The sequence below is a fragment of the Carassius gibelio genome, chromosome B17 (genome assembly GCF_023724105.1).
Source record: "Carassius gibelio isolate Cgi1373 ecotype wild population from Czech Republic chromosome B17, carGib1.2-hapl.c, whole genome shotgun sequence".
Lineage (NCBI taxonomy): Eukaryota > Metazoa > Chordata > Actinopteri > Cypriniformes > Cyprinidae > Carassius > Carassius gibelio.
This window is the reverse complement of record NC_068412.1, coordinates 26,295,387-26,309,205: the sequence shown is the minus strand read 5'-3', so window position 1 is coordinate 26,309,205 and position 13,819 is coordinate 26,295,387. Positions and strand designations below refer to the sequence as shown.

The 13,819-nt window shown below is 34.5% G+C and overlaps 1 protein-coding gene across 1 annotated transcript in view; it reads right to left on the bottom strand.

The window, feature by feature from the left end:
• ephx2 (epoxide hydrolase 2, cytoplasmic) overlaps nucleotides 1-13,819 on the bottom strand; it is a 30,629-nt gene that overhangs the window by 2,194 nt on the left and 14,616 nt on the right. Inside the window, exons 12-19 of the mRNA XM_052580661.1 lie at nucleotides 10,662-10,747; nucleotides 10,409-10,520; nucleotides 10,181-10,255; nucleotides 8,177-8,213; nucleotides 7,829-7,931; nucleotides 6,769-6,838; nucleotides 6,259-6,339; nucleotides 5,223-5,281 (exon numbers count right to left, since the gene is read on the bottom strand). Coding sequence (XP_052436621.1) covers nucleotides 5,223-5,281; nucleotides 6,259-6,339; nucleotides 6,769-6,838; nucleotides 7,829-7,931; nucleotides 8,177-8,213; nucleotides 10,181-10,255; nucleotides 10,409-10,520; nucleotides 10,662-10,747 — 623 coding nt within the window. The remainder of the gene's footprint in view (nucleotides 1-5,222; nucleotides 5,282-6,258; nucleotides 6,340-6,768; nucleotides 6,839-7,828; nucleotides 7,932-8,176; nucleotides 8,214-10,180; nucleotides 10,256-10,408; nucleotides 10,521-10,661; nucleotides 10,748-13,819) is intronic.

Genomic DNA, 13,819 nt, shown 5'->3' with positions numbered 1-13,819 from the left:
ACTTAAAAATCTTCCTCACTTAAGGGTCATGTCTCGTGTCCTGTCTTGGAAATAAAGCCAGGTGTTTTTGACAGGTTCAGAATGTCAGCGTTCATCTATTGATTGCTGAAGTTCAGCGGAGGGTGGAGAGGTGATGGAGGTGGACGGGTCAAGAGACGTTAAAATCATTTACAGCCGCAGGGGTCGTGTTATCGACCCTCGGGTCAGTGCGGACGCTCTGCTAATTACAGAACATTAACCACACCACAAGGACATACTGATGAGCTTCGAGAACCATTTAAATACATTTTTCGTCATGTCTTCCAGCACAAACATCTAAACGTTTCCAATTCAGGAAACACTGTGACATTTTATTAGGATGAATTTAATTTTAAAACAAGAAAAATAAGCCAATGGGGTAAGAAAATTATGGTTTTGCTTTGAAATAAGTTCATTTTTTAAAGATGTGTGTGTGTGTGTGTGTGTGTTTAATTTTAGTAAACGTATACTTCAATAAAAAAAAGAAAAATTGATTTAGTTAATGATCCCAACCCTGACTTTGGTTGACTTAAGTATCCATAGATTATTATTTTTATTATTATTGTATATGTATATCTTTGTGTGTGTAACACATACATAAAGCAAAAAAAAAAAAAAGCTTACATACCAGACACTATCTTATGTGATTTTGCTCCTCAAATAAATGTACTGGTAATAGTTTTAGATATATGTGCTGAAAAATAAGACAAAAAAAAAAGAGTAAGAAATATATATATTGTTTTTTTTTTTTTTTTTTGCAATGCAGTGACACTGAGATTTTGGCTGAAAGTTTTTCCCCGGCCAAGTATATGTTAAGTAAATGTGCTGATTTTGTGAGCTGTATCTGAAGCAGTCAGTTTACCAGAATACAGCTCTGAAATGCCCCGTGACCTGAATGGAAAGAGCCGTTGGTGGTGTGAGATATGCATCAGGTGGGTTTGGTTTCCATTTGTGACTTATCTGACAGCATCTGCCAACAGTTTCATGCCATCTTTCACACTTTAAAGAATATGTAAGGTACTCTTCAGCCAACACTGTGGGTCATTCTTAGTAAAGCGGTTTCACAAAAACCGAGTTCATTTAAGCAATATGCAAAAAATGAAATGGGCTGAGGACCACTGTGAACAACTACAGTTCCTGGAAAAGTGCTGGAAACGGGACGCATATTTACAAACAAAATGCTAAACTTCCTCTTCTGAAGTATCGTTATTACGTAAGCCTACAGTATAATACACAATCTGTTGATTAGTGGGTGAAATGAGCAGATTAAGTGAGGTTCCTCCTGCTTTATCAGATCAGTGTTTTTTGGGGTTGTGTTTTTTAAATGCATGTTTTTTTTTTCTGTACGGTGGTTTGACCTTGAGGTGAGCTGGATGTTTCCGTCAGTGTCACATTTCTGTTATTTATGTGATTTGCTGCTTGACCGAGGTGATGGTGTTGCACAATCACTGCCCTGACCCCGGGTTCAATGATCTGAGCCAGTGTTAATTTCGTTGACGAAGACTATGACGAAAAATATTCGTCAACTAACCTTTTTCACGGACGAAAACTAAATAAAAACTAAATAAAAAGTCAGATATGATGACGAAAAACGTGACGAAATATAACTGACACTTTAGTCGACGAATAAAAATGAGACGAAAATATATGGGAGGGACGAATGGAGAAGAGATCCAATCAGAGCGAATCTTTGAGAGTAGGTTGATCTATGCAGAAGCAGCCGAGCCATTTTAAAAAGCTGCGGCAAATGCAAGCGCAACCAAGGGGCAAGGAACTCGACCGGAAGTTGAAGTCGGCCGGGGGCTGCCATCTTTTAGCAGAACTTCACTTGCGTTAGCATTCCCATTGACTCCCATTCATTTTGGCGTCACTTTGACAGCGAATAACTTTACATCTGAGGCGTTTAAAGACTCTGTTTGTCCATTATTTATTTCTAAAGATACACGACAATGTATAAAGGGCTCCATTACCTTCTATGTTACATTATGGCCCCGTATAAACAGTTTTTGTAAAAAAATAGGCTAACGATTGCGTCATAACCACTCGGCTCTCTGTCGCATTACCGTACAGACAGGAGGAGAAGCTCGCAGGCAATTAACTTAATATGGCATACTGGCGTTACATTTTAAAGTACTATACAAAATAATTAATCAGAATACTTACTCCTGCTCAGTCATGACAAAGAACTCCCCGCTCAAGCTCGCCGTCTCTGCAAGATTAACGATGGCAGTTTGCACGCACAGCTACTAGAAGATTTACATCTGGCAGACAGGTTGCTGACGTCGTCAAGCTTCGTTTGAGTCTGCGCGTCAGAAACGGAAGTGCTAAAAAACGCTAAAACTGGGCTTCATTTGTCTCAATTGAGTTCCAATGGGGTCGCTGTGTCCATTTCTTTTACTGTCTATGAGCGCAACAGCTAAACAAAGCAGCAGTTACACAGAAAAGAGAACAAAGATGAGTTTGCAGAAATTCGCACAGTTTCGAGGACGTTTTCATAACAGTTTAGTTGTTTACACAGGGAACTACACTGCGACCTTTTGAAATGCCATTGCGACCCAAATTATTATGGGTTCGTAAATGTATCACTGATTATTTTTGTACCTACTTATGTGTAATGCTATGCTTTAATATGAGCATTTATTAAAACAGAAATGTGTATTTCAAGAATACGTTTTATAACGTGCTCCGAGCATTCAACACATCAAGTTGGCTTCAGCCCCGCGATGCGGGACAGTTGAACTGAGCAGAGCAGCTGGTTACTCGCGTAACACTGAACCGAGCTCTCTTTCAGGACGTTTGCGTCCTCCTGCACCCTGAACGAACAAATACAAATCGCATTTTAAATAAACATAAGAAAAAGAGCGAAAAGTGAAAGAGCTCAATTCAGCAGCGCGGTGTTCTGGTGTTCAGGGAGCAAGCAGAGACGCGTCTCAAAGTCTTCTTGCTTTTGTACCGACAACAAATACATACTAAATATGTCGAAATACCCGTCTTGGAAAGTGTGTTCGAAAAAGTCTGTAGTTATGTCTCCAGTGAAAGTAAAGAGTTGGAAAGAAATCGGATGCGAATCTTTATAATGGATGCATTTGTTTCTTAAAGTGACCGCGCCTAATTTACTAGCTCTGCTGTCAGTGTCTTTAATGTATGAAAATGCAGGGTAAATCACTCACTGCTCTTGATTGAATTACTTTGTAGTTTTAACAAGAATTTATCCAAAGTCAATCCAAAAATCAGATAGAATAGATTATATTGTTTTACTAGTGTCTAAAAATACAAAAAATAAAAATAAAATTATTAGGGACCTGAGCATGTTATGCTTAAGTGTTTCTTTCTTTAATTGCTAATGCAACCTTTTCACACCACAGACTGAACCAAATTAAGCATTGCATCCGACATTATCAAGATGAATTTGTTGTTCTGACACAGTTTAACCCTGAGTTATTGTCATATTTTATTACCAATTTCTAAACTACAGCAAATAAACTGTGATATTGTAAGAAACGTTGAAGGTGTCTGAATACATTTTGTTTTGATTGTGTATTTTATTTTACAGTGAAGACTATGCAGTGCTATTTTAAATGAACCAAAACAAACTTGTGAAAATGTAAACTTTGTGTAAATAGCACAAATAAAGAATGAACATACAATACAAATATAATATAGGTGGTTGTCTATTTCAATAATATTGTACTTCATCTTGAAAGAATGTCATATGCATTGCATATCATTCAGAACGAATGCATATCTTTTTCAGAGAGCATGTATATTTTTCATTGAGAGCAGGTCTTATGTTTATTTTATAAATACCATTCCATAACAGACTGATGGAAACATTTAGTCAAGTCAACTAAGTTGACTTTGTTCTACTAAAAAAAAACTAGACTAAGACTAAAAGACTTAAGACTAGACTAAGACTAAAACTCTTATGATATTTAGTCGACTAAAACTAGACTAAGACTAAAACATTTCAGATGACTAAAATGTGACTAAAACTAAATGGTGTGTTATTCAAAAGACTAAGACTAAGACTAAATCCGAATTTGCTGTCAAAATTAACACTGATCTGAGCAATCCTTCATTTAAAACTGAACGCTCACACCGCTCCTGATGGTAAACGCTCCTCTGTAACATGTGCTGCTCTCAAATACTTATAAATGACAATGAACAACAGTCTGTCGGGAAATAAGAGTCTGTTGAGTTGACTGTTTTGACACAAGTATCCTGAACATGCTTTCAATATGATACAATTCGCTGCTACAATTCAAAGATTTTAACACGTCTGGGTCAATGTCTTTCATCCAAATAAAAAGATTATATATGCAAAAGGAAAGAAAATAAATAAATACATACATACTTATAATATATATCCAAAAAATATATTGTATTTATTGTATAATATGTTTCTCGCACAAGCCTATTTTTGCATTATTGTGTTACTATTATATATTTTTATGAAGGAGGAGGATGCACATGTTTTGGAGACTCCACCATGCATTGTAGGCTCTATTTTACAAGATCTATGAGCATTTAATCCAGCTAACCTGACCTGACATCGTATTAACCTATTTCATTCTATCAGTTATTACACTCCCCATATAACAACAGTCAAGTTAAGTACTAAAGGTCGGACGGTCCGTCAATTATTATTTTTTTTCCAATTTCCTGGAAACCAAGTGATACCTTGCTGACATTTAAGCAACACCATGTAATTTTAAAGCCATTCAGACATGTAAATTTTCGCTATATGAGTTTTTGATTAAGTTTAATGTCAATATAATGAATCAATCTTGTAATGCAGTACATTTTCATGTCCACATCATATATATATATATATATATATATATATATATATATATATGTCAGCTTATAAGGATGCAAATCACAGTAGTTTTTTCCCAATGTCAAAATTAAGTCAACATAGTGGTGAATATTAAATAATGTCACTATTTTGGTTTAAGATGTGATATTTTTTAAAATAAACTCAAAAAATATTATTATGTACAGTTCTTTTCTTTCCTAAAATAAAATATTTCAAGTAAAACCTATTATTTAACATATTGTTCCCCTGTATTCTTCATTTCACTTTCTAAAGTCTTTCTAAAGTGCCTGTTTCCAGTTCCTCGATGACATCATCCTTCACAAAGAGGCATTATCGTTTTGGAGGGAAAACATTGGCACAAACATCAGTTTGCAGTGACTCTTACCTCTCCATCTGAGTCCAGTGTCCACACTCCTCGATGTGACCCCTGGTGAGGTTAGGGACCTTCAGACCCAAACATACAACACCAGTTAGCTTGCATGGACAGTACTATAGTAAGACATTACACGTAACGTAACGTAATCGTAATCGTAATCTCATACTGTGTTTATGTGAAGTATCAGAATAACTGCAATTTACATCTACAGTAAGTTAAACTCACAATTTTAAACTCCCCATTGATCAGCTAAACATTTGTAAGGATGCTTTATTCCAACACAGAATAAAAAAATTGAGTGCAACTTTATATCTCAAAATTCTGACTTTTTTCGTTAGAATCTTGAGACTCAGAATTCTGAAAAAAAAAAAAAATCAGAATTGTGACACTTATTCTCCAGATTTCAAGCTTATATCTTACAATTCTGACTTTTTCTAAACTCACAAAAAAATATATATAAGACAGTTCTCACTATTCTTCTCAGAATGGCAAGTTTATATCTGAGAAAAAATATCTTGCAATTCTGAGAAAAAAACTGACATAAACTGCATAAACTGACTTTTTTCTCACAATTCCAAGATTATATTATATTATTATATTCAATTCAGACTATTTAATCAGAACTGTGAAATATAAATTCTCAAAAAGATCACTTACTCGCAACATTATGGGTTTATATCTCACAATACTAACTGTTCTTCTCAGAACTGAGTTAACATCACAATTGCGAGTTTATGCCTCTGAGAAAAGTTAAGCTCACAATTCTGAGAAAAAAGTCAGAACTACGAGACAAACCTTGAATTGTAAGAAAAAAGAATCTCACAATTCTGACTCCTCTTAAAATGTTTTTCTCAGAATCACGACAATTCTCATTGACGTTAATCTGTGTGATAAAAAGTCTGCACTGTAAATCAGATTCCATATATCTGTGAGTCTGGGGATGTGAACAACTCCAGTCAAAATCTCCAAGTCATTATTATGGTAATTATAACACGAGCTGAATGCAGCATTAACATAATGGAAGAAGAACAGAGTGGTTCCTCACCAGGTTCTCCATCCCTGCGGCAAAGGCTGGCAGAAGAACAGGGTCCTTTCCTGCGGTCACCATTAAAGCTGGCATCATGATCTGTGACGGCAGAAGCACTGCATTGTACTTTCAACTCATCGAATCAGTTCTGACAGTCTTAAGGAACTAACTAATAATGCAACAAGATAAGCTATTTAACATAATGAGATTTTTGAAAATAATGTCAAAAGTGTTATTTTTGTATCAGCATGGAATAACTTGATTAATTAATCTGCATCAGTATTTTTAAAAAGTGCAACTGATTTTAAAGAAGAAGCAGGTAAAGACACATTAATGAGTGAAGCCCAGTTACAGCACTTCAGCTGGAGATGGAGGAGCAGATGTCGGGGCCGAGGGAACAGACACCATCTGCTCCGCTCAGGCTGCAGGACTGTGCTAGATGTGCTGTTGAATTGCTGGAATAAGCAACGCTTGGGTATTTCTGACAGTGATGGTGTCAGAGAGCAGGAGCGCGGTGAGGATACTTGCCTTGCCCCTCGGCCTGGAACACATCCACAGCCAGTTCCTCTGCCCATTACGATACCAGTTCAGAGGACCCCTGAGACAAAACCAGACCCTCAGTCACAACATGTCATCAATGCCACGTGCATGAGCATGCATTCATTATCAGTGCCTCACGTTTAAAGGCTTAGTTCACATGTCAAACTCTTTATCCTGCGGAAGAAAATACCTAATTACAAGAATAGTCCTAATTACTTACAAATTATATTTAAAAGATAGCTTTGTGTGCTGAAAATCTCATTTGCACTTATATATATTCATCCTTCATGTAACACTTTCAATTACATGCAGATTCATCAAAACTACTGATGTAGCATAAAAACATTCTGACCATCTTCCTTTGTGATCAAAATAAATGCATGCATTATAAACTGTGTGTGTGTGTGTGTGTGTGCATACAATAAAACAAAATAGATAAATAAAAACACTGTATATTAAATATGAAATGTTAAATACAGAACAGATGCATATGCAAATAGTATACACACACACACACACAAAAGGATATATATATACATCCTATATGTGCAAAAAATATATACAAAATATGTTGTATATTATGTTTTCGCAGAAACAAAATTAAGTAACAAAGTATAAAATCTTAATGGTCCTAATTATTTAATTAAAAAATATATATTTTATCGTTGTACAAATCATACAGGTTTAAAATGAACATGATGTGTAAATGATGACTTGATGAAATGTTTTTATTTAAGGGTGAAGAGATTAAATTTTTTTTTTCCTTTCCTTTTTTAAATAAATATTTCATTTTTATTTAAAAGTTAAACAAATATAAAACACTTTTTGAAGAAATATGAAGCCACAGCACAACATGAGTCAGTCTAGCAGGACATGCCTGAAACAACACTGATATCAAGCAGAACTCACACTTAAAATCAGAAGGAAATGATAGTTTGATAAGACTTAAAAACTGCACGCCAAAAATAAAATAACAACATGTCCTACTTGAGCACATCACGATGCATATGAATGCACATAAATAAGATGCACTTTTTGCTCAGTGTACCTGAAGCCGCTCTTGGTGAACTGCTGAACGTAATACTTCAGCGCAGACTCGCTCAGAATAGCACTGCGGGGCGGATCTTCAGGTGACCCCACAAACAATCCACCTGATGAACAAAAGAGCAGCCAAGGAAAACAAACCCATAAGGCCAGCGCAGTCATGCAGTCTTTTGAGGCTCGGAGCACAAACAGTTCGTAGCGTTCTTCTCGAGTGTGACTCAAATCCCACATTCATTCATTCTTCTATACAAAACACTGAACTAAATCAGAAGCTGACTACATAAAAGAAGCTATTTGAACTGCTGATTCATATTCATCAAATAATAAAAAGCAGAAAAGACGACATTCTTACCTCTCTGGCAGACTCCTGCGGTGCTAGGAAATGATTTCTGCAGATTATAATAAAATGTTTTAGGTGGTTATTTTAGTATTATTTATATACTATTATAGTATTTATTAATATTTTGAATTAGCTGTTTTATATTTTCAGTTTTAAATTTTAATTGAGTTAAAATTTCTTGTAGTTTTTATACATTTTTTAATATTTATTTTTATCTCTAATTTCAATTTCAGGTTTAGTTTTAGTAGTTTTAAAAGTTTAACTTAAGTGAAATTAAATAGAAATATTGCCAATGGTGACTAAAATAAATAAATACATGAAAAATATATACAATGAAATATAAGAATGAAAGCTAATAATATAAATATTATTATATTTATTATATAATATTATAAATATTTAGATTCAGCTTATATTTTAATTTTTTATTTTATTATGCTTTCACTTGTTTGTTTTTTAATTAGTTAATTTCTGTTTATCTGAAGAAATGTTGCCTTTGCAATTAATTAACTGAAAAAAAACCCTAAAAAACCTAATATATTAATATTATATACCTAAAAATATTAATAATTACTATAATTGTATTAATCAGTATTTTGAATTAGCTTTTATTTAAAAAAAAAAAAATATATATATATATATATATATATATATATATATATTCTAATTTTTTTTAATACATTTCGTTTTTATTTTTATTTGAGTTTTTTATGTTTTATATTTAGTTTTTTAATTCTGTTTATCTTTCATTTTTACTTCATTTTCAGTTTATTAATGTTAGTAATTCATCTTAAAAAAAAAAATTCTTTGCCAACTAACTGAAATTTAAAAACAAATAAGTTAAAGTCATCTAATATTTCTGCTTAATTTATTTCAATTTACAAAAATGCATTGCTAATGTATTCAGAGTGTTGTTTTTTTACCATGCAATTTCTACTGTGTTTCTCCATGACATTCTGGTTATTAAATCTTTTTTATACAGTCCTTCCTTTATAATAAAACACTACAAGTCCTTTCCTTTTTAAAAGGTGCTGCTATGTAGTAAGCATTAATTACACCTCCAAAAATGTGCAGCTGCTTGGGAAAATCTGTGCAATTACTTTTCTAATCGATCAGACATACGATTTTCCCCTGGTGGACCATAAAATTGGCTAAAAATGTCCCAGAATCACATATAACGAGGCCAAAATATCACAGAAATTAAAAAATAAAGAAGATTCCTTCAAATGACTGTTGCATAAATAATGTGCTTCTTTGTTAGATAAATGGCACTGAAACGTGTGAATGCAATTAGTGGCTTGTGTCTCCCCTCCTCATGGTGATTTCCAGATGTTATCAGAAGAAGGGGATTGTGTCTGCCCCATTAAGATGCAGTGTGTGGCTACCAGAGGCTGAGCGATGGCCTGCTGTTCATGATTCATTAGTCCAGGATCAGAGTCCCGGATGGGAGCCCTTTAAGTGGCCCTCATTAATATGCCGGGTCATTCAGCACCAACCGCTCACGCTTCGCCTCTGTGATCTCCATCAGCGCTGGCTTTTGATGCCGAAGATAAGCAATGTAAATATCTAACAGATAACCGTGTCACTTCAGATGAAGGGAGGATTTTACTCACGCATATATAAGGTTCCTGCTCTCTCTAGATGTTTGCTAGTGCAACATGAATTATCACTATTTTATTGAACAACGTTTTAAAATGCATGCATGATTATGATCTTGAGGAAATCTTGGTCATCAATTAACTTCATAAATACTCACAAGTGACCAAGAACCCCATTTAAAGAATAATTTAATATTACTGACGCAAAGCTATCATAATGCTTTGGAAAACATGAAATATAGTGCAAATGTCTTATATACCAGAATCCTTTCATGGTGTTTTTCCCATTCTGAGCTTGACAGACAAGGCCAATATGAACTGTCATTGTATGAAAAGAAGAGCTGTTTCTTTCTCAGCTTTGCATCTGACTCTAATGAAATTCAATGAATAAATGTAAAGTTAAACTCAGAAAACTTACAGGATCATTACTTGCATTGAACATCAGTTTGAAGGTTCTCTCAAGGTTTTTCTCCAGTTCAGCCTCTGCAACTCCCTGAAACAACAGACAATTATATATATATATATATATATATATATATATATATATATATATATATATATATATATATATATATATATATATATATATATATATACAGTATGTGTGTGTATAAATGGACATAATTCAGTATTGATAATTACTCACAGGCTTCTGGAAATACATCTGGTAATCAAAGATCGGCAAGGCCTTGAGTTTCTCCATTGGATTTGTGTTTGGATCCACAGGAAAAAGAGGTGTGTTGAGAGACGCCACGGCCCTGCATGTCGAAATAAAATTATTTAACATGGGAAGAAAAAGTGTGCATTTCTGTGCACGGTGCATAACAGACATCGAACTAAACCAACACACATGACACTCCTGAATCATTTTGTCAATGGTTCTCTCTGAAATGCAATACCTCACTCTCTCAGGATGGAACTGTGCCATGCTCCACACCAGAGAACCGCCCCAGTCATGACCCACCAGAGTGACCTGTGGGATGCCCTGCGGAGCAGAAAGACACAATTATAATCTCATCTGTGCAATAATGATCACACTACAACCAGGAAATGTCATGACATAGGAAATCATATTTCAGTCCAAAATCAAAAGAAATCTCAGAAATAATATATACTATTTTAGGATTAACATTGTAGATTTTTTTTCATAGTAATAAATGCATGTACTTTCATCATAATTTTTAATTAAGCTCTTATTTTCAATAGTTTTTGCTACAGTATTCAAATTGCTGAAGACAATAAACAAAACAAAAAAAACAAGGTATAAAACTACCTGAAGTTCACAGGAACATTTCATGACATAGAAATTATATTTCAGTACAAAATCAAAAGAAACCCACGGAAAAGAAAACTATATATGTGACTCTGTAGCACAAAAGCAGTCTTAAGTTGCTGGGGTATATCTGTAGCAATAGCCAAAAAAATTAATAATAATAATAATAAAAAACACTGCATGGGTCGATATTGTTGATTTTTCTTTTATGCCAGAAATCTTAGGATATTAAGTAAAGATCATGGTCCTTGAAGATATTTTGTAAATTTCATACCGTAGCTACATCAAAACTTAATTTTTGATTAATAATATGCATTGTTAAGAATTAATTTGGACAACTTTAAAGGTGATTTTTTTTTTCAGTATTTTACTAGATAAAGTAAATAAAATATTCATCTTTTATCCTTTGCAAAAACCTGTCCCCTTAAGTTACGATCGCCAGTCTCACACCAAACATCATGTTCTCATGCGGTGAAATGTATATTTCAAGGTGACAGACAAGACAGAGCAGGTTCCTTTTGGTATGAAACAAAGTGATTTTATAATTTTTTTAAAGAAAGTTCCAACAGTAAATATCATTTTGTAGCTCGTCATGACAGATCACTGTAGCATCTCAGTTCAAGTGCATGTGAACCGATCATCTTTCCACATTTACTTAAAGCATGAAATAAACATGAATGAACATCAGAAGGGATCTTGTTTCAACCGTGGAAAGACATCAGTGCACAACATTTTCCACCAAGGTAAATCTATTCTCCTGTCAATTTTGTTTGTCTGACCAATTGACAGATCCTGCCTTATGATTGGTCAGATCGCCTGTCAATCAAACGCCCAATGAAGGGTCAATTAACATCATTCTAACATCACATAAGATTCTAATGCCTTACACGTCACATTGTAAAATTCTAAATTATGATTGGTTGCAACGAGTTGGAAGGTGAATATATGTAGAATAAGTAGAATATGACTAAAAGCATTTAATTTATAGTAAATTAATTGCATCAAAACAGCTTCTACTCTTCTTGGAAAACTTTCCAAAAGACGTTGACCAGAAATACAGTGATATGTCCCATTCTGATACACGACAAGCTTATATATATATATATATATATATATATATATATATATATATATATATATATATATATATATATATATATATATATATATATATATATATATATATATATGAAACTATAAGCCAAAATGTGTTATCTGCACTGCAGAATATGCTGGTCTAACTGTGGACCAACTAGATATGGATAAACAGAGTTTCAAAAACAGTCCCTTATCCGTTTGAGGTCTAGACGTCTCAGCTCTGTTGCCACACATGGTTTTGTGATGCTTTTAATTAATATTGAAAATAATGTGCAACGCCACCATAACACTTCTGTGTTGTAAGGGAAACAGGTCAATTTAGCTCAAAGGGAATCATTTAAGATTTTAAAGGGAATTTGAACAGAATCACTGTTTCACGGCTGTTCACGGAGACGCGCCTGCGATTCAGTGAACTAGCCGTTTAACATCAAATCTGCGCTGGATACTAATATCCAAACTATAGTGAAACACTATCAATTAGCACAGTAACAAGATCGGCAGTTTAAGACATTAACTTGTAAGCACAAAACACAAGATACTTCTCTTTTCAATATGAATAAGGCTTTATTAGATAAATCTAAGACATATAAACTAATCTAACACATAAACACACGCACACACACATTCACACAAGTTGCAGGAAGGTCGAAAGTTAAGGAAAGATGAGTTTAAGAGAATGGAAATATGGAATCCCAAGTTTACAGCAATACGTTAAATTGCATAGACATGAACAACCATCAATCACGTAATTAGCCCTTGCATTGAGTTCCTCAATGTGACTAAAATTATATTAGATACACCAGCACAACAAATATCTGGGGATACGTTGCCTTAGTTTCCTGTGAAAGGGACTCCCATTGAAAGGGGTATCCCGGTGTCGCTGATTGGCTGGAAGTTCAGTTGGCTGAAGTGACGTCTTGGGGAGCCCGTGCTTGGGCGTTGGCTGAAGCTGGAGTTGTGTGGCTGGGCGGAGTTCAAACGCGCAGACGAGGTCGACGTTACAAAACTTAACTCAGAACACGAAACTCTCAAACGGAAAAGAAAAGAAATAAAGTTTGACGAGACTAGGTTGTGTTCCTTCTCATTGTGGCATAAGTAGCAGCAGGCAGGCACGCTGGAACCACGCTCGAAGAACCATGATGACTAACCACATGGCTAGATGCTACAAGCTAAAGCTAGGTAGCAAAGCTACAAGCTAAGAGCAGGCATGACTGATAGCACGAGCAAGGCTGGAACTAAAAGCAGACTAAAAGCAAGGCATGGCTAATAGCAGCAGGCAGACTAGAACTAAAAGCAGACTAAAAGCAAGGCATGACTAAAAGCGAAATTACATCGTGTCCAAAGTATTTAAAACTTCCTGTTGGCCACCCCTCAAATGTTGCCTTGACCAATCAGATATGTTCTTGAGTCTTGGGTATCATAAATCATTTGTTTATCTTACCAAGCATGTGGTTCTTGCCTCACAGGGTCTAATTTTGGACATGATTCCTATAACATGATTATGATATATTTTACAAATAAATGATTGTCAGGACAATATCAAGCAAGAAAATGCGATTATTTGAATACTAGACATGACTAGGTATCCTATAGTTATCAAAAGACATACACAATAAGTGATTATACATGATAGTCAAATGTGTGGGTTACACGTAAATGAATATGGAGTTAAGCAATGGAATGATT